This window comes from Misgurnus anguillicaudatus, chromosome 20 (genome assembly GCF_027580225.2).
Source record: "Misgurnus anguillicaudatus chromosome 20, ASM2758022v2, whole genome shotgun sequence".
Classification (NCBI taxonomy): Eukaryota; Metazoa; Chordata; class Actinopteri; order Cypriniformes; family Cobitidae; genus Misgurnus; species Misgurnus anguillicaudatus.
Genome location: NC_073356.2, coordinates 25103568 through 25131458, shown reverse-complemented (window position 1 = coordinate 25131458; position 27891 = coordinate 25103568). Strand labels below are relative to the sequence as shown.

Sequence of the window (27891 nt, the reverse complement as noted above, 5' to 3'; positions counted from 1 at the left end):
AATATCAAAAGCTTATTTACTTCTATCAAAAACGCTTGTTTCTATTTTGCTATGCTCTCTGCCGTCAAAAGCGCAGCCGTGTGTGACCAACAAAATGCCACTGCATGATGTCGCCGACACAGCCGCTGTACTTACACATGCACGGCTCTGCACTGCCGGCTGACATCACCACGCTAGTCTGAATGCCATTTCATTAAATGATGAGTGACAGACGGCTCGCGCACTTCTGCCGCAAGAGCACTTGTGCGTTGAGTCGCAATACAGAGTCTGTGTTTTAGCCTTGTACTCAATGCATTGACTGCTGAACGTTATGGAAAAAGCTTTAGAAAACCGACACTAAGGCGGTGAATATTAAGTTTTCAAGGTTTTGTGTGGTATAAAACCCACTGACTTTGCTTTAGTTAGTCTGAATGATTGTTTTATTTTTCTCCATAACAGCTGTTGCCGTCTCTCCACTTTGAGAGGACCGGATGCCATTCGATTTCTGCTGACATGGTCCCCTGCTGATCCGACCTTCAAGAGAAAGACAGAGACGCAGAGAGAGAGAGAGAGAGAGATACAGACACAGAGAGAGAAAATAGAAAAAAGAGACAGACAGAAAGACGTAGTGAGAGAGAAAGATAGAGAGAGAAAGAAAGAAAGAGAGAGACAGTCTGTATGTGTTGTAATGCCATGTAAGTCGCTTTGTATAAAAGCGTCTGCCAAATGCATAAATAAAATAAAGTAACCAATTACAGTGTGCTTTGTTTTTATTTATTGGTGGGTTTATCTAAAATAAATGACACACCGCAATAGCAGGGTTTCCCGCAGCACTTTGCAGTTCAGGTGGCCCGCCTAAGCTGGGAAACCCTACCGCCTTAACTATGTTGTCAAAAAAAAAGTTCGCTACACAAGAGGCCGTCAAGTGCATCTCAGAGAATAGCGCGCACGCGCGCCACACGGACGAAATGGTCCGTCACAGTCTACTCTGGAAGATAGCCAGTTGATAAAACGCGTGTCCATGAGAACTGTAAGTGGACTTATGTTTTGGGTTTATTTAAGCCTGTTATTGTATTGGTCTGTAGTTCTTGCAAATTTAAAGTAAGTTAGCTGGTAATTTTGTTGTTTGAGCAACCTGCTAGCTAGGTTTCACGTGCCTGTTGATTCGATATAATTGTTGAGCGCTCTTTGCTCACGTTATTTATGTGCATTATTAACATGCTACAGTAGTTACACTCCTTTAAGATAATGTAATTAATAGTGCAAAATAATCAGTTTTTACAATCTTCGCGCTATCTATTATCGTTCGCCAGACGTTCTACAACTACATCTGCTTCAGTTTGTGTTTATTAACCCTTTAGTTTCACTTCATCACGCAGCTATTCCCATTAGAGGTATCTGTTGAAAACATTTAATTTATTAATAATCTAGTATGTGTTCATTTTCTGTCATAGTTTCTTCAAAATTACGTTTTTTTGAGTGTATATTTTCATTTTCATTTTCATCATGACGCGTACGCCCCCCGGCCCCAAGCACCCGCCCAACCCTACCACCTTAACTAACAAATTTTCTGCGGGAAACCCTGAATAGATAATAAAATACTTAGCCATTTGAAATCCAAGTTTTTGTTCTTCCAGACATAATATCTGATGACTTCATAAATATAACTTATGAGGCGTATACACCAAACACGTGTATCCGTCATGCTCCTCCCTCAATATTCCTCCCTAGCTGGATTTAACATTGGGTGAGGTGAATTTTGTGCGTGTTCAAGGCAATCGCGCTGTCCGATTCGCATCGCCCTGCATGAATTTGTGTTTATTCGCGTCTTTGCATTGACTTTGTATGTTATCTACTCGCACAAATCATTGTATTCACATTTGGTGTGTACGCCCCTTTAGAATGTACTTGGACTATGTATGTATGTACATGCAACAATGTAAGTATTGTAAATGTTTGTACTTTGCACTTTTGTGTGTAATTGCCATCATATGCTCAACACCAGGCTGTGGTTGGTTGGTCATAATGTGGAGACTACATAAAATAATTATTTTGAGGGGCTTTTGGGCTTATAACATCCCAATTTAAACTCTGAAGAGAACAGATGACATAACACAAACTAAAGGCCTTTGGTGATGTCACAAGGGCGCTAATCTCCATTAAACACCCACACTAATGAAAACCTCACTGATAGAATTATGAAATCAGACCCATAACAACAGACAGGATTAGCCACAATTCTCTTCCCCGTAGCTTACGAGCACATAAACCAAGCACACACATCCTTAAAACAGACCAATCAGAGGCCAGCGACCTGCATGACAACCACTGGCCAAACCTTAAAAGGCGCACACACAAAAACAGACTCTGTGTGATCGGTCAACGCTGTTAAAGCCAACTGAACAGCAAAGCACATTAACTGGAAAGCCCTGTAGAGACCTTCATGACCTCATTAAACTTTCAGTTCTGTCACTGGGCTCTAAAGAGCATCATCCTTTTTTCTAGAGTTCTATTGAAACACACACACAGACCAAAGAATCAGAATAAAAGCACAGAAGGAGGCCCTCAGTCTTTCTGATCAGCTAGCCATCATTTCGAAATGGGTCATGATGGCTCGTTTTCGAAAACACGGTCCCCCTTGTAGAGCCTATGCAATACATCATTCTTCCCAAATCCAAAAAGCAGCTTGGCTTTGGCTCCTAAATTATCTTGGCATGACCTTGACAGCAAACATGAATAGTGTTTTTAAAGACCGAAAGAAGTCAAAAGAACTAAGGTAGATAGACAGACTCAATGTTCTGGGTTGGCCAGTTAGTCCGTTCGAAACCAACTCCATAATAGCATGTACACAAAGGTAAGATCTTTTACTTTTTTTATTTAATTTGGACTTTTGGGATCTTTTTATTTCGCAGAGTTTAAATATAAATAGCAGTATGTGCACAGACCTACTTTAATGCTACAGTGCATGTCATCTTTTTAAAGATTTGCTCTAAATGAAGACGAGTTTCTCATTTGCCCAAAATATTCATGAAAAACTTTACTTAAAGACTGCAACTTGGCATAAAAATTTGCATCCAGTATTGCGAGGCCAAGTAATCCAATGCTTAGAAATATCGACCCCACAGATACTAACATAAATGTAAGCGATTCAAGCAAAATAATCAGAACACATTTTAAAAACTGCCGAAGAAATGCAAAGGCTGCAGGAAGATGATTCATCATTCATGCGACGACTGTTTACTTGCGTAGAGTATGTTTTTTAGTGTTGTGCAAAGTGCTAAAAGTGGGAGGCTAGTGATGGTGTGGGGTCCGGGTCGGCTGTAGCAGTACCGTGTGCTGACAGAGCTGTGACTGACAACTTCATATTGATTCAGTCTCCCTAAAAGCAGAGCGTCTGTGAACCGCTGACAGCTTACTTGGTCTTAACGTCATCATCAACCCACCATAACCTTTGAATGGTCAAAGTTATGAGGAAGAACTTTATTGTAATGGCATAACCTAGGACATAAATACACAGCTTTAAAAGCAAAAGTCCCATAAAGATGATATAGATAGTGATGTTTGCCTCAAATTTCCAATATACCATGTCCAAGCCCCTGAGAGGAGAATGCTGACAGCCAAAGTATGCACTTATATAACCAGCTGTCAAATATGAGCAAAGTCCAAATCATTATATGCGACACAGATACAAGGCAACAGGCTGCTTAAACAAATGCATATTAATATTTATTTATTTATTCATTCATTCTTTATGTCATTTCAGCATTTATGGCTATTTTCATAGCCAGAAACTGTTACTCTATAAACAAGCGAATCCACACAAGTTGATATACACAGGTTTGGGGAAGGGCATTTTGACAAATCCAATTCACCTAACCTGCATGTTTTTGGACTGTGGGAGGAAACCAGAGTACCTGGAGGAAACTCATGCTGACACAGGGAAAGCACACAAACTTTACACAGAAAGCGCAAACCCACTGAATCACTGTGCCGCCCTAATGCTTATACAAAGTGACGAAACATAAAAATACATTTGGATATCAGGTAAAGTGGTGCTTAAAGAAAAACACCACAGTTTTTCAATATTTTATTATGTTCTTACCTCCACTTAGACGGATTCATACACACCTATCTTTTTTCAATGCGTGCACTTAATCTTTGTACAGCACGTTGTGAATGTTTTAGCATTTAGCCTAGCCCCATTCATTCCTTAGGATCCAAACAGGTATGAATTTAGAAGCCACCAAATACTTTCATGTTTTCCCTATTTAAAGACTGTTACATGATAGTTACACAAGTAAGTATGGTGGCACAAAATAAAACGTGGCGATTTTTTAAGATTTTTAAATTCATCCCTGTTTGGATCCTAAGGAACGAATGGGGCTAGGCTAAATGCTAACACATTCACAATGCGCTGTACGAAGATTAAGTGCACACACTGAAAAAAGATAGGCGTGTATTGATTCGTCTAAGTTGAGGTAAGAACATAGTAAAATATATAAAGCAAAACTATTTTCTAGTATGCTAAGGTGATGTGGGTGGTTGCAAAGACGTTGCTATACAAGTTGCAAAGATGTTCTAAGTTCTCACTGTTAAATGAGTGATTTACATGTTTAAATATGAAGAGTTTCGTTGCAAAACGAGATAAATCCATTTTTTTACATTTTTGTCAAAACATGTTTATTATTATGTTTTTTTTTTTATGGTGCTACTTAGCTGTATTTTTAAGTTATGAAGGTTTAAATCAAAACAAACCAACTGCAGTTGCATTGAAATTAATTGGAATGCACAACCAAAAAACGAGATTTCTGAACAATTAAAAAAACGGTGGTTATCTCGTTTTGCAACGAAACTCTTCATATGTTCCTAGGTTGTTCTGAGTGGTTGCCATGTGGTTGTTTACTTACTCACCTCAAAAGAGCCATACAGTATATCCATTTCTCTATTATATGTGGTCCCTATATGCCTCAGGTCCTCCATCAAAGTACATCTAGTGGATTTTTCACCAGTTTTATTATACACCAGGTGACAATATTAGGTCTGATTGCTTGGACAGGTAACACTGTAGCACATACAGAAACTGGATGATCTGAGTTGGCATAGATATCAAGAATCAAGATTCAACATTCAGTTATTAGTTTGTCTAAAGCCCAGTATCTAGTAACAGCACTTAACAAGGACTTTACACAATCACAATTCTCAGTCAATACCACATACAATTTTTTCTTGATGGCCTGTCCTGTTTAACCTTTGTGCTAATTGCTATGGTCTTTTAAATGTCATGGTGGACCCCTCAGTTAACAGGACATTTTTTGATTGAGAGTACAGAATTAGTGGGGGCATTTGAAGACCCTTCTATAATTAAAGCCGTACTGTTGTGGGACTTCCATTTTCTCTAGCGAAGTTGAACAAAAACATCTATTATTTAGACTGAAGCCATGCATTTGTGCACGAGACAGGATTGAAGTATCGACTACAACACAGAAGTTTCTGCAGCATTTCTCTGTATTAGACACATAAGTCCGGATTTTTTGGTTCAAGTCAAGCAAATTTTATTTTGTTAAAATGTCAACAATTTCTTGATGATGTAAGGTTGACTGCCTTGGAAAAAAGTGCTGCATTACAGTGTGGGACTGCTGTAGGACAAAGTAAATAGGGAACTTAGTGGAAACACATATAATTTGGTTAAATCATGATAACAATGAAATGGGGAAGGTAAAGAAATAAGGTCAGTATAAAAGTACAACTCTTCCCCATCTCTTAATCTCTCTCTGTCTTTGTTAATGAGCAATTGAAGCAAAAGGGGAATCATGGTTACGAGACAGAGAGAGAGAGACAGAGAGAGAGAGAGAGAGTATTGTGATGACTTTCTTCCTCTCTATCAATTTAGGAATCCACTTTAGATCAAATTAGACTCTGATTCTCACCGCATTACCACATTGCCTCCTTTCACAGCCCCTGACAGTAGGAGGGCCGCTCCTCTCTCCAGCACTCCCACCTGTCTCTTTCACTCATCCTCAAAGACGACGACTTTCCTGCCCTTGTATCTTCTCCTCCCCAACTCTCTAAATGTCCAATTACAAACACGTCATTAAAGACACAGCGAGGATGCAGCTTGAATTCCTTTCTCCGGTCCTCTACGCCCCATTCAAGCACTATTCGCGCAATCCTGCCCACATGGACGTTTTCAACGGGGTGGGCTACTGCCACTCTAGTCTGTCAATGAAGGACAGACTGCTGTTTCTCTAGCTTCATCTCTGTATGTGCGTGTCTATTTTATTCACAGTAAAGCAAATAGCGACCATTTACATTAATTCCTTTATCCAAAGCGACTTACAAGGTGACCAGCATGCTTTAAAACAAAAGTATCTGGGCTGAATGAGCAAAATGATTGAAGGAATACAGCAAGTTCAATACAACTATCAGAGAACGGTTTTGACTCAAGCTGTGGTTTGTTTACAGTATGGCACTTATAATGAAAGTCCAATGCCTGATTGTACCGCACCGGATTGAATGGAAAATAAATCCCTTACAATTTCGGTGGCATTTCAAGCACTACATGTCAGATGTTCAAAAACATTGCTTGTGAGTCACTTGAGTACACAATACTTAATTTTTAAGAAATTTTAAAGGGGTAGTTCCCCCAAAAATGAAAACAATGTCACAAATGACCCACCCTCATGTCGCTCCAAACTCGCAAGACCTCCGCTCATCCCCGGAACACAGCCCAAGATGATCTATATTTAGTCCGAGAGCTTGTTGACCCTTCATTGAAAATCTACGTACAATATACTGTCCATGTCCAGAAAGGTAATAAAAACATTTTCAAAGTAGTAGATTGTGTTACTAAAGTCACGTTACTGCAGTGACGTGGATGACGTGTTATCCTCAGACATGTTGGGAACGTTTTTTTTTCCAAACTTACAGCATGCGTCTCCCTCAGACTGCAAACGAAGCCCGGGTGCACAAAAAAACAAAAACAGCTGGGGCGCACCAGATAACACGTCAGCCGCGTCATACGTCATCTGCGTCAGAGAAGACAATGCTGCATAAAGTCATATTTTTTGTTATTTTTGGACCAAAATGTATTTTCGATGCTTCAACACATTCTAACTGGCACACTGATGTCACATGGACTACTTTGATGATGTTTTTATTACCTTTCTGTACATGGACATTATACCATACGTAGATTTTCAATGAAGGGTCAACAAGCTCTCTGACTAAATATAAAACATCTTAAACTGTGTTTGGAAGATAAACCGCAGTCTTACGAGTTTGGAACGACATGAGGGTGAGTCATTAATGACATTATTTTCATTTTTGGGTGAACTATCCCTTTAAAGAGGAAAAACAGGAGGAGGATAGTGAAACCAAGCTGAGCCGGTTGTCCAGCCAACCATTCAGATCATTATCACAGCCCCTCAGCCTCACTCATCATGTCATATCACAGGCACATATGATCACCAGCTCTCCCCTTCTATTATCACTACACATATTGATCTCCACCCAACTGATGAATGAAGGAAAGTCAAAGGTGTGCGTGTGAGACAGAGATAGAGAAAGACGGAGAGAGAGGGAGGAGGGGCCCAGGGTCGAGAGGGAGCGAAGCCCGACCGACTATCCGTCAATATAGCACGTCGCGCAACCGTGAGATCCATATTCTAGACAGCCGATCAATCAACAGGCAGGCTTGTAAAAAGAATACGGGCAGGCGAGTCGATGAGTTAGAATAACAGGTCTGCGTCTGTTAAACCTCAAAAAGATGGAGGGAGGAACGTATGGAGGGTTTGTCCTCGCCTACGTGCGCTCACTGGATAGATGGCAGGGGAGATATTTCAGCTTTAACGGATGGCAACTCATCCATCCCGGCTGCAGAGTCACTTTAAGATCTGACCTTGGAACATCACCTATGCTTCCTGCCTTGATTTAGGTCGCAATGCACCAGATGAGATACTGATCTGAAGTCTGTTTTGGCTGCTGCTATATTGTGGAGACAGGTAGAAAACAAAAATGCCATCACAAACAGCATATATTGCTTACTTTTATATAACTACTTATACAAGATTACTTAAAATGCGTCTACCTATATCAATAAGCTAATGATAATTTTATCATTTTAAATGTAAAGTGACTGAAATAAGCACAAAATGTAGTTTTGCCTTGAATATGGTGTGTAGAAGTTAAGCTAGAGTCTTAATAACTAACCCCACCAACCATTTGAAAATGCTGCTTTTGGCTATCATTTGTTCGACTGTCGGATCTCATCGCTCCTGTCTCACATTGTCTCGATTCATTTATTCCATGATTGTTTATTTACTTGTCTGTAAGCTGGATAATTTAAGCATATTAATCCACAAACGCCTGAAAAAATTGAAAAAATCCTACTAATTATGCAAATCAGGTGCAGAATGGCTTTTTCAGCTTGTTTGGGTTTAATTAGTTGGGTATTATTGGCTCTGTCCAGAGGTCTGTTGATCTAGCCACAGTGCCTGCATTTACAGCAAGGATGTTAAAAGGACTAAAAGTCTAAATCTGGGTCGACGGCTTATATGCATTCAATATTTTTTTTCATAAACGAAAGAACACCTTGTAGTAACTGTAGCTGTAGTAACTGAATCATAACAGAATAACACATCTGCATACTTTAATACGAATAAAACCATTGTCCAAAGCTGAAAGTTTCAAACAACAGCATGCTTCATTGTTGACTGCATTACATCACCTAAAAAATGAAAGGTCAAATTGAGCATATTGCATTCTGGGAAATGTGCAGTATTACATGCAATGTGTTATGTTGTATATGCAAATTTAGTAGGTCACCTGTGTATTCAATGCATACAGGAAGTTGTGCATACTATGCATTTAGTAAACATGCTATTATAAAAAGTAGGTTTATTCCGGGTACTTTCCTCCCACAGGCTAAAAAAAGCAGGTTAGGTGAACTGGAGATGCTAAATTGACCCTCCATGCCCCAACATGTTTTTTTGGACCATTTTGTCTTTATTTAATAGACAGTAATTAAGAGACGATAGGAAAGTACAGGGTGGAGAGAGGGGTATGGGATCGGCAAAGGACCTCGAGCCGAGACTCGAATTCGGCACTGTCTACACCATCGGCTCTGATATGCCCAAACATGTTTATGGATCAACTTGTGTATGGATTAGCCAGTTCTCACTATGTATATTGCCATAGATGCTGAAATAGCTTTTGGAATAAATAAACAACATATTTATTTTCCAGGGAGTTAAAGCTCTAAAGCAAGTTAGATGAACCCGGGGAAACTCATTTGATCAAAAGGATGAATTTAACTAAAGCTTGGCTTCAAAACCCAACATGTTTTATTTTGCAGCCTCTATTGGATCAAAGTTCACCGACTATGCAGGATATGTTGTATTGATTATTGCTTTTAGCCAAGGCAAAGGTCATCACCTGAAGACCTTGCATTAATTTTAGCCTAATCGAAGCCAGTGCTTCCTTGCCGCATTGGTGGAGGCGATCAAAACCACCTGAGTCAAGTATGGATCTGAAATGATGTGAGAAATGGGCAGAACATTGCAACACGGCCATTACGGTTCAGCATCAGATCCAATGAAGCCACTTTTTTGGTTTTGTTTGCAATGCACACAAACCTGATTTGGTTTTCAAATCCGATTTGGCTTTCCAATCTGATTTTTAGATTTTGCAAGTGATGAAATCTGATGTGTTGTTCAGACAGTGCAGTCAATATCTACATCGGTTGCTTTAGTAATGATGTAAGAAACTTTCGCATACAATTACTGAGAGCAGCTGTCAGTGTAGTAAGAAAGAAGAAAAACTTGAAATTTTTGCTTCTGCTTATGTCCATTCCTACATTCTGCTGCAGTGCTGAACTTGCTCGGCTCATATTGTAGAAGAACATGACCATTTAAATACATTCATGCGTGTCTAAAACCATAGACTGTTTCACTCATACACTATTTAATACTGTACATACTGTATATAGTGAACATTGTGACATTTGCTAAAAACATCATTGCAGATTTTATATAAAATAACTGCATTTGACTTAATTTTTTTTCTTTTCAGATCTGACTTTCAAAATCTTACATACAGATGAGACAAGAGACCACCGCTGATTACATCAGAACACAACTTGCGTTCACCAAACTACTAACAATCGACCAACTAACAAACCGACTTCCTTTTGGTGGGGAAATGATCTGTCAGATGCATTCACCATGAAGGAAATGTTAATCAAAGGTGACGTGAGAAATATAATCTGAAGCTCACTTTCCACGCTCAACCTCTGTTAAGACTTTTGATGAGTAATTTAGCCACAGAGAAGGTCATAAAGCACTTCCACCTTCCCGTCTAGTACAGAGGCAAGACCGCACACATTTAAATTTCAGGTTGGAGGAAAGGAAGAAGGGCGAAACCATTTAGGAGGATGAAATGAAAAATGTGACAGGCGTCACAGTGAGTGAAAAGGAATGGGTCCTAACCCTGGTTCCTCTGGCACCCTAATATCAACCAGCCCGCACCTCCTCTGAAGAAGCCTATAAACTAATGGACAGATCTCAGAGAGTTTAATCAAAGCACAGAGAGAGGAGGTCTCTCTCCATTTCACCACTGCCAATCATCCACCCGCCCCAGACCCCAGCAGCCTGTTTAGGATTGGCGCCCTATGTGAGAGGAGCAGTACTGGATAGTGAGAGACAGAATGGGATGGAGTACAGGTGATACTGCCGAAATAAAGGGATCTATTGCAAAAACTTGTCAGCTGCCTGCAGTCTACAGAGGCATTTGCATTTGCTGCATGATTATTTTGCCTTTACAGGCAGCAGCACACAAGATTAGAGCAAAAGAGTCAAGAAGGGCCATGCATGGAGTGGACATTACGACTACTTTTCCCAATGTAATATGTTAAACAAGAATGGGTGCAAGAACAAAAATCTGTGCATCTACTGCGGTCATTAATTCAATCTGTGTGTTGGAGGAAATGTAAAATACAGAATATAAAAACAAAGGGAAGGAGGATCATCTACCCTCATGCCGAATGCGCAGATTAAAATTGAATCTCTAAAAAAAATAAAAGTGGGGAAAATAATAAAACACTATGCAATTTTCTAAAGACAACATAAATGCAAACATACCCATAACCAACATACTCTCGCACATTGGTGATTGAATGCAAATTAAAATGCAAATGCACTGTTAGTTCTCTAGCAGCCTGGTCTGCGGATGGGCAGCATTTGAACGCAACTTAAACAAGTCTGGAATGTCAAAAAGTGTGTCATCTAAGGCAGTGGGTCTCAAACTTTTTCAGCGTGCGGCCCCCCTTGTATATGGTGCATTCCTTCGCGGCCCCCCAAATTTTTTTTATAACAAATTTGTTCTAAAACGTAACATTTAATAAGACAAAACATATTAAAGTATACAAAGTAGTGCTGTTGGTTAGTAGCCTTATTTTTTTTTTAGGTTTAATTACACAGAATTCATGATAAATTAATGTGTTTTATGAAATGTCATAAAACTGGGACCCCCTGGCACCATCTCGCGGCCCCCAGTTTGAGAACCTCTGACCTAAGCAAAAGTCCTAACATGTGCACATCCATGTTTAAAATGGAAAGTCCACCTGGCCAAGCCTGCTAATGTTCAGCCAGTCCAAAAAAAAACTATGCTCATAAACATTAATTCCAAAACTCAGGAGACTCTAAAAATCACAAAGCAGAAATGGGATTTCTGAGAGACTAGCTTGGGAAGTGCTCTGGTAATGAAAAGGAGTGCGGGGATAGGAATGCTGATTGGAGGAAGGGGGTTTTATTATGCATGCATACACACAGTCTTGGATATTTGGGCTGGGGATGGTTTGAAGCATTACTCTTTGCAGTTTGTGAACTATTAAACAGCATTCTCAACTGCTGCACTCTTTTAAACAGCTCCGGCTGAATAAAATCATGCAGAATGAAGTCTATAGAATTGAATTGAATCATGCACATTTATATAGCAGTTTCCACAATACACTTAAGTGTTCCAAAGAAGCTTTACAATAATAAAAACAAGAGAAAGCACAGAAAAATCATAAGACATCAAGAGTAGCAAAGTACAGCGGCTGAGACCATACTAGTGAGCAGAGTATTAATTAACTATGTTAGGATAATATCAGCAATCTCCCAACGAAGGCTGACAGTCCTAGATAGAAAAAAAAAATTGAGAGCGAGCCAGACATAGCTGATCCAATAAAACAAATACTATATTAAAGCTGCAGTCGGCAAGATGTTTTTGATCATATTCACTGAAACCAACACTATGCTCCGATAGAACAACATAAATTAAGAAAAAAACGTGCTTCTACCTCACCTAGAGCCTGTTATTTGGTTGGCAAAAATCCAACGCTCCCAGTTCATCTGGTCTAATCAGCGCAGGGCTGTGTAAAATCTGCCTGTCAATCACAGTTATTGCACATGCCACAGATCCACCCTCCCCTCTTGCGTGCGTTACAATTGGCTTGTTCGACTTCATGCGCCGCCGCAAGAACTGACAGCCGGATGACGTCAAAGTACCGCGAGAGCGAGATGAAATTAGACTTTGTATGATTTCTCTAATCGTTCTCGCAGTACTTTGACGTCATCTGGCTGTCGGTTCTTCGAGGACGAGCTCGATAGAAGGTCACTCAGTGGTAGTGTGGGAGGGTCATAAAAGTTGTAAACATTCGAAATCATCTCAATCCTCCAGAGTTGCCGACTGTAGCTTTAAATACTATATTATAACATTTTATGGGAATGATTATAATTTTTTTATTAAATGATAGCAGGCAGCACTGTGTAAATAAAGGATAAAGCATTTATGTACATAGATTGATGTGTCTCGGTACTGTATGCTTAGTGTCCCCTCCCGTAATAATACATTTTTATATTTTTTAAAAGTGGTGCAGTAGCAGAACAACATGTTCTCCTTTACTTCAATGGAACCTTTGCGACTTCCGGCGACACGAGCAATAGTGACCAGTTGAGAAAAGTTTAACTTTATGCAAATGATTAGCGGTTTTTGGGAGCTACTACCAATGAGAGCGAAGTAGGAAGTTCACGTAATCCCAGGGGTGCACCGATTTATCGGCCGATGATGCTTGCTATGCTTCTCAATGAATTATGGTGAAATGCCCCTACATCCAAAAGCCACATATCAGCCACTTATTATTAGTGTATATCAGCATTTATCGGTGCACCCCTACGCAATCAGTTACTGACAAAAGACGGTACTCATTTGTTTATGAACATCAGAATAAGAAACGCCTCCTAATGAGCTCACTGAAAGAGGCGGGTGAAACAGTAGGGCTGTGACGATTAATCGCGTTTCCCATTAGAAAATACATGTCTGAAATCGATTCTGAATTGCAAGGCTGCGATTCTGTGTTTCGTGCACAGCTTGTGCGTGTAGCCGTGTATATGGCGTTTTGGTCAGCTAGAAGTCCTTATTAATTTAAAGTCATTATGAGTCTGAGTTGTTAAACAAAATCATAAAAAATATATCATGAAAATACCTGAAACAATTTGAAGAACTGCAATATAAATATTCTTATAGACATTTCCTGGAATAGCGTTTGTAGTGGTACTTCTTCTGTGGCACAAATGTTTCTGCACGAGAGCGCCCTCTGGCTTTTTGGATGTGCTGGGATTTCACCGCAATTCATAAAAATTCATTAATTGACAATTAATCGATTAATCATCACAGCCCTATGAAACAAAGTGAGAAACTCGCTGGTGGTCTGAACGGGGCGTTAAGCTTTCGTAAGTCACTTTGGATAAAAGCATCTGCTAAATGCCTAAATTGCTGGCACATTATTAGCAGGTTATGGGTGGTTTAGAGAATTGCTATGTGTTTGCTAGTGTGTTTAGGATGGTGGGTAGGTTACAAACTCCATCTTTAATGGATATGGTCTGGTCCCTTTTTTAATAGTGCTAATAAAAAACCCTGCAAAAGTAATTAATTATACAATCTCTTCAACAAACCGTATAATGTAATTTACAACTAAAGTTTAGTGGATGTGTGTACATTTCTAACCCTAAGCCATAAAATAAATTGTTATTCTTGCATTACAGGTATAGTTCACCCAAAAATGAAAATTCTGTCATCATTTACTCACCCTCATGTTGTTTAAGACCTGTATGAATTTTGTTTTTCTGATGAACACCAGAGAAGAGATTTTGATAAACGATGATAAGCACACAGCTGGTAGAAACCATTGACTTCCATATTAGGATAAAAAAATACTATGGAAGTCAATGGTTTCCACCAGCTGTGTGCTTATCATCATTTATCAAAACATCTTCTTTTGTGTTTAACAGAATAAAATAAACTTTTTAAGTGAACTGTCTTTTTAAGCAAGCAAGCACCCCTAACTATTTTGTACACACTGTCATTTGACATAACGGTTTAACATACAGATTTATGAGTAATGCGACAGCACACTCGCATAGTAAACATCAGCATTTTCTGTGCCCTTATTCAGTGCATTATTTATAGATGCAATGGCATTTCACTGCTTTGTTTTAGCATTGAAGTATTCAGGCTCTAATATATGTGTTGCACTTTGATTCAGCAAAATCATTTATTTTCCCCTCAATAGTGAAACGACGTTCAATTATAGGACCTCAAAGCCAAAGGCTACATTTCAGCAAGCTCAAAACACAGCATTCAAATAATCCTTGATTAAACTGTTGCTAAAATGACCTAACACAAGGCATGCCCATCAATAATCCCCAACGATTTCCTCCTAAACATGTCCCTGTGCTTTTATTTGCATTGCCTTCAGGTTGGCATTTTGTGCCATTGATTTGCATCTTTTGTTTCCCACTGAAATCTATTTTTAAAGCTGGTTTTATACGAATACCTCTTGTGAAGTTCTCAAAAAGTTCAGCAGGGTTTAACAAGCACACATAAACGTAAACAGTCCAAAACTAAAAAATCCTGTCATCATTTATTGATGTCATTCAAAACCAGTATGGAACACAAAACATTCATGTGTGAAAATAAACACGGACTGAGGCTATTAATCTCTCAAAATACTTCAAAAAAGTGATCGAGATAAATTGCTATATTTTGTGCACTATATATAGTCTTCTAAACCCCAATTTTATTGGTACTATGGACATTCTGCAATATATCTCCTGTTGTATTTTATTGTGTCCAAAAAATGCATGTACAGTAAGCAAACAAAGACAGAATTTAAATTTTTTGGTAAACTTCAAATCAGCACTTAATGGTCTCATATTGATGACCTTGGTTTAGGTGACTACTAAGGGTAAAAAGAAAGAGTTCTGTGTCAATGAACAAACAACAGTCAACGGTGTCATCATCGGTCATCTTCACAAACCCACATGGTTTCACCACAGCATATAATGTATTCATACAACACGCACGTCCATGAGCTCACCTACTAAATGAGAGGGTCAGAAACAGTCTTACAAACACAGAGCCGAACACACACGCTTGCGCAGCCAGGTGAATCCTATTTCTTCTCATTTGCACTCCGTCTGATAAATTGTCCCTGAACTGACCTTCAAGGAGTGGTAAAGTAATCTACAATTACTTTAGGAGACAAGGAAAAATAAAAGGTGACACTGTCACACACACAGCCGTTAACAGAAGTGTGTGTGTGTGTGAGTAGACAGTCCTTCGAGTACTGAGAGGAGAAACTGGCACTTCCTGAAAACGTCCCCATCTGGCCATGAGAAAGCGGACAACGTCACCTCGCCAACTGACCATCTGACCACACATTATATCATCAAAGGCAACACAAACTTCAAACTCCAACAGAGAAATGCTTCTTCTAAATATGCAAACGTATAACTTTTCTATTACGGCATAGAAAACTAACTGATAATGACAAACATGTTCATTTATTTTCATTACTGATTGATTTTGTAGATTAGTAACTGTAGCCACCTGGTGCACCCAAACTCAATATCATACAATACATCAATCCATCAACACGCAGCTCCGAGCCCAGAGAAATAAACTCCCCGAACAGAGCGCAAACCCTACTAAACACTCAATCACGGTGCACGTCTGAGCATGCACAAGATCTTAACAAGAGTGAAGAAGCCGATAAATCAAGCTGTTATCTCTGTAGCGTTTTCATTCCAAGCGTGCATAGATTTATATGCCTCTGGGTGAATCACAAGTTGGCATATTGCATAAAGATTCCACCGAAAATACATATTTGTGTTTGAAGAAAATCACAGTAATTTTTTGTGACAACAGAAATACACACTTCCTGCAGACCCAGGTGACCTTGGTTTGCGGTTAACCATTTACCGAAATATCCGCACGCACACATACACACTCGTCATCGCCTCTGAAAGCAGACCTCCCTTGGCTGTTTTGATTGCAATCAGAGTGAATACAGAAGTACACACACACACACACACTCCAATACTTCACCCACTGATTGGAGAGCATGCGATTTGGTTGTACAGATTCTAGCTCTAGGCCTACGAGACGCAGCTAGAGATAAAACTTTAAGGGTATAAAAAATGTAACATCACGGTTACCGTGAGCAAATAGTGAATATAGTCAATATTATCATGGTTTTGTGAACAATTTCTAGAAATGTAAAAAAGGACTAATGCAAACCAAATTTTAAATTGATTTAACATGTAAGTGCACTTTTGATCGCATAAACATCAAATAAATAACATTAACATTAATCATGGCACATTTGGAGTTCTATTCTAGTTTAGATAAAACACAAGCGAGTAAATCAGATTTTCTTATATATCACAGGACAAATCAGCAAGTCCTGTCTGCATATGTTGTGAGAAATCGGGTGTATTTATGACCCAGGGATAAGCTGCACGACACCTGCGCTTACATTAATCACGGAAAAATGTAGAAAGGAGCTTTAAACTCATCAGATCATATAATTTAATGAAAAATGAATAGAAAATATGGATCTTTCTAAAGAAATATTAAGTAAGCATGTGTTAGTACAACTCAGTGGCGGCTGGTGACTTCTTTTTTGGGGGCGCACTATGTGAAACCCCTCACAACATGCATGTAGCCCGCCATGTTTGTGGTTCGTCAAAATATGTGTTTGGCGCATCAAGTGAACCAATGTTCATCACGTGTCTTGTCAAAATAAGTGCCTGCTGGAGACGCGTCTAAAGGGTTTATGATAAAAGAGACGCTTGCGTTTGCCAGAAACTCTTATAATCTGATGCGTAATCAGAGTTTAGTGTTAAGGGAGTGTCTTACGTGTATTTTGTGAACGTGAGCGTCTATTTTATCATAAACGGTTTTGATGCGTGTGCAGCAGGTACTTATTTTGACAAGACACGTGATGCACATGGTTTGCATGACGCAACAAACACATATTTTGAAAACACGAGCAACACACAAGACACTCCGAATACATATTTTGAATTTGCGCCCCTCGGAAGAGAAGTCAACTAGATTTCCCTAAAATTAAAAGACTTTTGGATTTAAATTTAGAAAGTGAAGCACTGTCATCCAAACACATGGGAGCAGGTTGATGGTGGACAGGGGTATTCGTGGCACTGGCACGGTTAAACGGTAATTAAAAAAATGATGCGGTAATACTAACTGTTGGTAAACCGGTAATCGTAACATTTCTAACCGTAGCCAAGACATTCAAACCATTCGAAACAAAAACAGTGACGTGTAGACTTGCATCTTTGACTAATATGATGGGGCTCGCTTTTTTTGTCTCGGTTTGCTTTTCACTGCTGTTTAGTACCGCTTTAAAGTAGGTGGGCTTATAGACTTATCGTTTTAGCTGCGCTGTCTCTATTGCCATGTCATAAACATAAACAAGACACAAATAAATGCTCAGTAGCATTGGACCATGCCGATAGAATGGTGCTCTTGACTCTCGGCATGTGGATGTTTATCACTGCTTAAAAAGGAACTTGTACACTTGTATCACTTGGTTTGCTTGATGGCACATAAGGGCAAGATTATCTTGCATTTATCAATGACTTCGCATGAAGTTACGATTCTTTCTGAACCATGAGTGATCTGCAGTGTTTACACACAGTTAATATCGGTACTGCTTGCTTGGAACTGAAGTAGTACTAAAAAATTTCCAGGTATGAGGTACTGTACACAGTGGAAAACCCCCCAAAAGTGAGCCGTGCCAGGCCATACTGGAAAAACACTTAAAATGTAGAATCTTCTATGAGAATAAATTTGTTGGCTGAATTTCCTGATGTGTACACATTATGGGGCTGTGTGTCCAATCACAGTTAGCAGGCTTTCAGGTAACGTTACAGAAGACAACCGCTTACTGGCATGCCACAACTCCAACCCTGTATTAAAAAATCTCCACAATGGCAGCTCCAGCTACTCACCCAATCACTTCTTGGGTAAAGCAGCACCAGCGTTTCCTGACCACTGGGAGCAGGAGCAATCTTGGGAGGCTCACTTAACCCGCACCCCTGATCTTGGCTTTGGGGAGGCTGAGTAAAGGCTCCATGCCAAACCGTACAATTTATGAATTTATTCATCAGCAAGAAACCACACATTAAAAGGTCGGGCGATTTTCCAGGTCACTGGTCAAAGCAGAGTGGATAGAGAACATTGTTCCCATCTAGGCTGTGATAAAGGGGCAGGTGAAGTCGCAGAAAGGCTCATATCCGGCGTGTGCCAAGCTTAATGAGTTTGAAAGGTCAAATGCCTCTTCAAAAGATAAATGGGGTCTTGCACATCACCGGAGTGCTGCTTCATGGGCATCTGAAGGGCCAACGTCGCCGTTGCCAAGACGATGTCACGCTGGCATGACAGACGGGGAGTCAGACATCTCACCGAGTAGCCATCTCAGGCAAGACTGTAAATTGTGTGCCCTAAATGTCTATCATACCACACTCTGTTAGGATATTTAAAAATTACACAAATATTTAATATTAGACATTTTAACATTTTTGTTAAAACACTTCACTCTTTTGACTTCATGGTGTACTGTTTTTAACTGGAGCCATTTTCAGGAAATATTTAGAGATATGGGATCATTTGGAATATAATTAATTCATTCATTAGTATTATAGACCAGGGCTCGACAACCAGATGGTCCGAGGCCAGCATGAACAATGCTCGGGGCAGTTAATAAAACTGTCACTAGTGCAGTCTTGTCTTTAACAATATTTCAAATTTAAATGAGGTGTGTCATAACCGTATTTGAAGGGACAGTCCACTTTTTTTGAAAATATGCTCATTTTTCAGCTCCCCTAGAGCTAAACATTTGATTTTTACCGTTTTGAAATCCAATCTTCGGGTCTGGCGCTAGCACTTTAACCATAGCTTAGCACAATCCATTGAATCTGATTAGACCATTAGCATCGCGCAAAAAAATAACCAAAGAGTTTCAATATTTTTCCTATTTAAAACTTGACTCTTATGTAGTTACATTGTAGTAATATTACATACTTCCCCGAAAATAGTCCCCTGCCATTGAAAGTAACCAAGGGGACTATTTTCAGGCAGTGCGTAGTATTACTACGCCTGCTGCAGCCATGTTACATCAGCCAAGTCCTTGATTACTACGCCAGATGAAGAGTATAGTCCTAACCATATCTGCCTAGAAATTGCAACTTTTAATTTGCTGTCGGTCTTAGTACAGGATGTAACTACATAAGAGTCAAGTTTTAAATATGAAAAATATCCAAACTCTTTGGTTACTTTTTTGCATGATGCTAATGGTCTAATCAGATTCAATGGATTATGCTAAGCTACAGTATGCTAAAAGTGCTAGCGCCAGACCCAGAGATCAACTGGAAAATGAGCATATTTTCAAAAAAAAGTGGAATGTCCCTTTAAAGGGACACTTCACCCATTTGCATAAAGCTTTGTAAAGTTAGAACCCCAGTCATGTTTTTGAATGGTCATGCATCATTTTCTCAGTTTCCGCTGAGACAGGAGAAATATGGATTTCAGTGTTGCACTTCCTTCTTTCAATGATGTAAAAATCATAATTTTGCATCATTGAAAGAAGGAAGTCCAATATCTTTGTTGAGGGAGTGAGACTACAAACACCCCTTTTCTCGGTAAAATAGGCACCAAATTCTAAATGTATGTTACATTTCGGCTACAAATTTGACACACTTTCAATAAAGATTGATGTTTCTACGGGTGAAATACTCCTTTAAGGTTACATAAAAAACATCTTTATTTTATTTTAGAGCTTCCTTGTGGTGCGGCCATGGAAAATTTTGCAAGGGCAAATAAAAATCTAAACCTGCCCGACTGGGCTAAAAGAAAAAATCCTTGATAAAAATAATTAAATTATTTTGCTGAATAAACTGCTCTTTGTAAAACCCCATTGAGGAACACAATAATACTTGTAAAGTACATTCATGTCTGGATATTAGGGTGGCTGGAGAGATGCTGACCGTCAGTAAGGGCTCTTCGACTTCAGTCCTTGAGAGCAACTCCTGCGCTGCTTAGTTCCAGCCGTAATGAAAGACATCTGCTTGTAATTTCAAGTAATCCTGAGGACTTTCGTTAGCTTGTTTAGGTGTGTTTAAAATGTAAATGTTTCAAGAGTCGTGTTGGAACTGAACTCTGCAGGACAGTGACCTGCCAGGACTGGAGCTAAATAGCCCTGGACAAAATCAATAACTACTTTCCTCCCTTAACACTCAGAAAAATCACACACTTCTGTGTTAAAAACTCTGTGTGGAACTTAAGTGACTAGTTAATTTAATTGCAAATACAAAAAAGCTACATTTACTTACCGATGCTCCCAATTAATTAAACCATCAAACAGCCAGGAGTTCTGATTCTTACAGTACATATATCTGTAATATCTTACAATTTCTGCACATGGAATGACCCCAAGCACCCCTAAAAGCAAACCTGTACTCTTCATCAACCTTTATATTCATATTACAATTTCAGCTTCATTAATACAGAACATTAAGACAGCATTAGAACAAACAGTCCAAAGGGGAAAAGCTCTTACATCATTTTAAAAACTAAATCAGCAAAAAAGGGGTCAGGCACAGAGGTGCGTGTTCTCTGCCAGCTGTCTGGCACATTGCAGCGATATAAAAAGATAAACACCTGAAACCAACTTTACAATGCAGTTTGAAGAACAATCAAGCCATCTAACGGTTGGTTTTCTATGTTCATCCAACACGGAGTTTCATTTTTCACCTTTATATAGCCTTGTGGCATCCAAGAAACATCCATATTCTGCCAGTAATAAAACCATCCATCCCCTTCACAAAAGCAACCTCAGAATAAACCTTCACCTCCTGGGGCATTCCTGCAGATCCAGCAGAAACCCACCCTTACAGGGAACAGAGATGAGTCCTGGTGAACCTTCTTCCTACGCTGGAGAGAATAACACAGCATTGATCCATTTCATTCAATGCTAGACTCTGTCAATATGTGAGGAAACAGATCAAACTTAATTACCAGGTTTCGAGCAACAATGAATGTCAGGGTATTATGGGTAATTATGACTATAAAAGTTGCAGCTTTTCCTCTCCAGCGCTCTGTTAACTTTATTTCTGGCTCATTTTCATGACGGTTACGATGGTTCACTAGCCAATTGTAAATTTGACATTAGTTCATCCTCTTTTATCCTTAAAATATTTTTTATATGAAGCTTCAGTGCATTGGAAGCGAGCTGTGCATCAGCAGTTGAACAGTTTGCACACACTGAAATAAATTATGTAAAATCAAAATATATTTTTATGTTACTTTAGGTTAACAAATAAATGTAACAATTTCAACCTGTTTTTATAAGTCAAAACTTAAAATAGTAGGTTGAATTAACTTGAAAACCTTTTTACAGTGCACCAGCATATTGATTATATACAGGGCTTATTCAGAAAACCAACTGACTAGACTTTTTTTTTAAAGGATTAGTCCATTTTCTTAAAAAGATCCTGATAGCTTACCACCATGTCATCCGGGGTGTTGATGTCTTTCTTTGTTCAGTTGAGAGGAGGTTGTGTTTTTTGGGGAGAACATTCCAGGATTTTTCTCATTTTAATGGACTTTAAGGGACAACAACACTTAACTCAACACTTAACAGTTTTTTCAAAGGAGTTTCAAAGGACTCTAAACAATCCCAAACGAGGCATAGGGGTCTTATCTAGCGAAACGAAGAAAAATAAAACATATGCACTTTTAAACCACAACTTCTCGTCTATCTCCGGTCCTGTAATGCGCCAGCTCGACTTCACGCAAAACGTCATCACGTCAAGAGGTCACGGATGACGTATGCAAAACTACGCCTCAGTGTTTACAAGTGTGGAGAAAGAGGACCGTTCCGACATTGTTGTATGTCCAATGATACTAATTAATGCCTTTGTGTCAGTTTATTGTTTAAAATGGTCTGCAAACATGCGTTTCATATGTGTAACACGTGACCTTTCTATGTCACTACGCAATTACGTGAGGTCGCGTGGGCGCATCACAGGACCGGAGATAGACGAGAAGTTGTGGTTTTAAAAGTGCATATTTTTTATTTTTCTTGTCAAAAATGACAATCGTTTCGATAGATAAAACCCTTACGCCTCGTTTGGGATCATGTAGAGTCCTTTGAAACATTTTGGATGACATGGTGCTGAGTAAATTATCTGGAATTTTTTAAGAAAATGGACTAATCCTTTAAAGGGGACATATCATGAAAATCTGACTTTTTCCATGTTTAAGTGCTATAATTGGGTCCCCAGTGCTTTAATCAACCTAGAAAATGTGAAAAAGATCAACCCAGTAACTTAGTTTTAGTAAACCATTCTCCACAAGCATGTGAACAAATAGGTCATTGAAATTTGGCTCCCCTGGTTATGTCAGAAGGGGATAATACCGCCCCTTATTCTGTACTATCCAGCCACAGCACTGCTATTTAGTGCAGAGACCAGCTCATTTGCATTTAAAAGGAAACACACAAAACGGCACATTTTGTTCACACCTACAAAGTGGCCATTTTAAAATGTTAATAAATTAGATAATAGATAATAAGTTATATATATGATATTAAGCTAAAACTTTACATACATACGCTGGGGATACAAAAAAGATCTTTGGGACCAAAGATTTATTTGACATCTTAAAAAAGTCTTGTGAAATGTCCGCTTTAAAATATGTAGTCCACACATCACAAATCACCACTAAATAAACTCCTGGAGAGGGCATGTCACTGTAACGCCTGCAAACTCCACAAATCACCCCAACCTTCACCGCACATTCCGGTTGCCACTTTAAAAACAGCAGACGCTCAGCCAGCGAGGATCTCCGACAGTCGAACCCAAGTCATTACCGGAGCTAAAAATTATACTGTTAATCAGCACAGCACTATGAATTTCCATGCTAAGTGGTCTTTGTTTAAATCAATAAATGACAAACTAAAATTCCAGATTGATTGCCTAACGCATTCAGGGCTCTGGTTCAACCCAGATTTTACACCTTCTGCCAAAGACAGAGGGAGCAGCGTTCAGGACCCGTTTGGCATGAAGTCTATTGATGGAACCCAACACAGAGGTGACAGGCATATAAAGCTTTCCTAGGTAAGTGCCCTCATATGGTCTGAATTGCACTCCGACTGAGTACAAAACGCAGCATGACCAAAGCCGCTGATGTGACCGGCACCTGCCTGAAAGAACCGCAACGCACCGCAACGGCTGCGGCGAGCACAGAAAACGAGCCCATAATGAGATGCCAGGGTGCGTTAAGACTGAACGGCTGGGAATGAAAAGCCCCCACCTCCAACCGAATGTATGGGAAAAGACACCTGCGATCAGAAAAGCATAGGAAAATGAAATAAAGAAATAGTTCACTTAACAATGAAAACTGTTAATGGTTTCTGGGCTGCTGTAATTTTTTGTGAAACACAAAGGCAGAGATTTTCAAAAAGAATTATTACATACAGCTCTTGCTATACAAAGGCAGTTTATCGTAACCAGGTACAAGCTCAAAAAGTAAAAAAGATACTACATGTGGTTTGAAGAAGCCTATATGTCACATAAAAATATCCTATAGATTTGCACATATTTATTTTCTCTATTACGTCAACATTTGACAGTAAAATATGTTTTTAAAAATTTCTACCCTGAGATCCTGGCAAGACCGAGTGTTGCCAAGAGTGCACCTTAAAAGAGAGAGAGATCATATCATGGTCGGTTTTTCAAAAAGAGACGGTCATCGTCAGGACATTCTTTTGTTTAAAGGGGACATTTCACAAGACTTTTTAAGATGTACAGTAAAATAAATCTTTGGTGTCTCCAGAAGTTCTGGCTCAAAATACCATAGATAATTTATTATAACATGTTAAAATTGCCACTTTGTTGGCATGAGCAAAAATGTGCCATTTTGGGTGTCCTTTTAAATGCAAATGAGTTGATCTCTGCACTAAGTGGCAGTATCATGGTTAGATAGTGCAGATTAAGTGGCGGAATTATCCCCTTCTGACATCATAAGGGGAGCCAAATTTCAATGAGCTATTTTTTCACATAAGTTACTGGGTTGATGTTCTTCACATTTTCTAGGTTGATAAAACACTAGGGACCCAATTATAGTACTTAAACATGGAAGAAGTTGGTTAAATAGTTCGGTTAAAAGGTGATTTCATTTTGCATAAGCCAACGGGTTTCCTTCATTCATATTTTGCTAATTTTAAATTAAATACATTTTTTTTCTTTACTCTGCTAATAGTACAATGTTTAAATATTTTTTTTATTTTGACAAGACAAATATAGGTAAACTTATAACATTTTTGTTAACCCTACATTATATTTGCTATACAGTACCCAATCTCTCTCTTTAAGGTAGAGAAATTTAAATGTGAGATTCTGGAATAGAGATCTAAATTTACCAGGATCCGTCAGGGAAAGATAATTTTTTTAGATAGTGGGCAAACAGATATTTTAAGCGGGAGCGGTTGGGGTGGAATCAAACCTTGCGGGACAGAGACAAAAAAACTGTCCCACGCAAACCTCTAGTGCAACAGGCGAAACTAGCAAAAACATAAAATTTATATGGACTCCAAATGAGCCAAGTGGAATGGATTTGAGGAAGTCAAGGCTGTAGCTGAAACGAGGAATGGAGTTTAATTTATTAGGGAATTCCTCTAGTGAAATGGATTTGACCTACGGCGCTCTGACAAGTGAACAGACATGTGCTAAATTAGAGAAAAACTGAGTGGCTCTCATATCATTTGTCTTAAAAAGTGGGTGGGTCTTGTCCCACCCACATATAATGGTTCTGACACCCATGCACATAGTCATCATTCAAACCATCGTATAGATTCAGTCCATAAGTCTCTAGTTTTGTGTGATTAATGAATCATATAGATTTAACCTCATCACACAAAAATATCCTATAGATTTACTGCATCTGCACATATTCATCATTTAATCTCTACTGTATGTCTATAGTTTTGTGTGATTAAGTTTTGTCTTATAGCCCATGTGTCTATTTGCTTACATATAAAAATATCCTATAGATTTTAGTCCATTCACACATACATCATTCAAACTATTATATACGGTAGATTTTCCATAGCTTTGTGTGATTAACAAATCATAAATCATCATGTAAACTTGTCAAAAGGCTTGAGAGGGCTATAGTCAAATGGACTACTTTTATGATGCTTATTCTACAGGGTTTTGTACCTTCTTAGGGAAAAGACAGGCTTGGTCACTACCGACTGTCATTGTATGGGTATCAATTCATCAAAATTTCCCCCTTTTGTCTCGCACAGAATAACAGCAGCACACTGTCTCAAAACGACAGGCAGGCGAGGATGAACAATGACAGAATTTTCATTTTTGGATGAACTATTCCTTCAATAACACCAACCAACAAAGAGCTCTCATTCCCATCCTGTCAGAAGCCCACCTGCCGCAAACATAATACAGAGAGAATACAGCACGCTGAATACAAAGAGAGCAGTCGCAGCAGGGCCGGGACGTAATTGTGGACAAAGAGGTGCTCAGTACAGTGAGAACATATTCAGTTCAATCAGACGTCCCCCATATCGCCACACAAGGTCTTTCTGAACACATCTTTTTCACAGCAATTAATCGCTGTCAAAACATTCATTAAGTCAACGTTTCTAATCCACTCCACCAGCATTCCAGCAGAGGACAGGGGCTGGCAGAGTTCAGCCATGTGCACATAAGAGTGCCGGGTACGATGGGAGGCTCAGTTGGGCTTCTTCAGAGAATCCAAAGAGCCTGAAGGGACGCAGCTATTATCTGTTCGTTCCCTCTCTGTGCCATGCCACTGATTAGGACGCTTAGTTGACCTCACCTGAGCCCGTAATGCGGCAATGCCGCCTGCCATCAAAACTACAGAAGCTTTCAGTCCCACCAGGAGCAACAGACTCTCAAATGGACTAATAGGGATTGTGATATAAAAGCCTGATGTCCTGAAATGTGCTTCTGTGATGGTATGATATGAAGATTAAACATGACAAGACAAAGAATTTTCAAAGAGAAGATAAAAACGATTAAAAATGACTAGATATAAAAATAAACAAATAAAAATGACTAAATAAAAAGACAAATTAATGCATTTAAAAAAGAAAACACAAATACAGTATATAGGGATATATAGCAAAATATGCAAAAGACTAAGAAACATAACATAACATAAGAAAACCCCAAATATATTTTTATATAAGGAAAAGGCTAAGACACTACTTTGATTTGAATGAAATTATTTTGTCGTAATTTATTGTAAGCATTCTCCTTATATTTGGTGAACTTTGTAATATAAAACATCCTGAGGCAACAAATTCAAGCATTTTAAAGCTGTTTCAACTCTTGATTAATAAAGGTGTTACAATATAGCCTGACTACATTCCCGAATTCCTTAGGTACGAGATCATCACTCTTTAAAGAGCTCACCGGATGTGATTTCACTTTAAATCTCTGGGTTTCACGTATAATTCACATATAATACTCCGGTCTTTAACATTTAAATGATTCCGTCCCCTGCGCATCCGTTACTAACTTCTAACTACCGGAAGGTGAAAGTACACCTGCAGTGAGAGTTACAATTTTACCTCAACAATTACTACAAAGACGCTACATACCTTCTTCTGCGCACGACTCCTTGTTTCTGTTGAGCAATAATATCCAAAGCACCGAAATGAACGCTTTAAACTGCTCCATCTTTGAATGTCCAGGTCTGCGGAGCTGTGGTCATGTCGCAGCCGAGCACGCTTGACTCACGGAGCGGGATGAACGGGGATCAGTACGAGCTACAGTAGTGACACACAGCGGTACTATGCGCCTTATTTGGCAACGCGAGAAGGCGGGTGGAGGTTGGTTGATTGACAGCGCCAGCCTCCAATTGGCGTGAGCTCGCGGCAAGCGGTATAGTCGGAGACCAATCACAAGACAACCTAAGAAAATTCCTCCAGACGGAGTCGCCGCCCTAGAAATGTAGACGGTGGTGAAACTGGAGGAAATAAGTACGTAATAAACTCTTTATCTCATCCCAACTCACCAGGTAATTTTATTATTAAGTTGTCATTTTAGCTGTCGGGTACCATTTCGTGGGAAGTGTCAATTTGACGTCATTTGACCTAAACCCACGTAACGATATGGAGCCTAAATTAAGTATTGCCACTGAATCAGTTGATCATCTTTCTGATCTTCAAATGCCCCCTTGTGAAAGAATTTTGGTCTGATTTGTCCAAATTTCTGGGGTCGAAATCCAACCTGATCATTGATTATTCTGTTTTCTCATTGTAAACCAAATATAGAATCTATAGGAAATATGTGTATTTCAATGGCAAAATATTATATTCATAAATGTAATTTTTCCTCAACAGTTCCCAAATTAAACAATTTTCTTTGTGACTTAATTATTTAATTATAACACTTAACAAAGATTAATAATCAAAAAAAGTGTCAAATTTGTGAATTTGTATAATGATTTGATGAATGTTAC

The 27891-nt window shown here is 39.0% G+C and overlaps 1 protein-coding gene across 2 annotated transcripts in view; it reads right to left on the bottom strand.

Moving 5' to 3' along the window:
* LOC129455266 (ephrin type-A receptor 7) overlaps window positions 1-27226 on the bottom strand; it is a 164491-nt gene extending 137265 nt beyond the window's left edge. The window contains exon 1 of one of the 2 annotated variants that reach the window (XM_055219944.2): window positions 27029-27226. In XM_055219944.2, coding sequence (XP_055075919.2) covers window positions 27029-27107 — 79 coding nt within the window. In that variant the 5' untranslated portion in view covers window positions 27108-27226. The remainder of the gene's footprint in view (window positions 1-27028) is intronic. The other variant, XM_055219945.2, reaches the window with a different exon arrangement.
* Window positions 27227-27891: the final 665 nt, after the last annotated feature.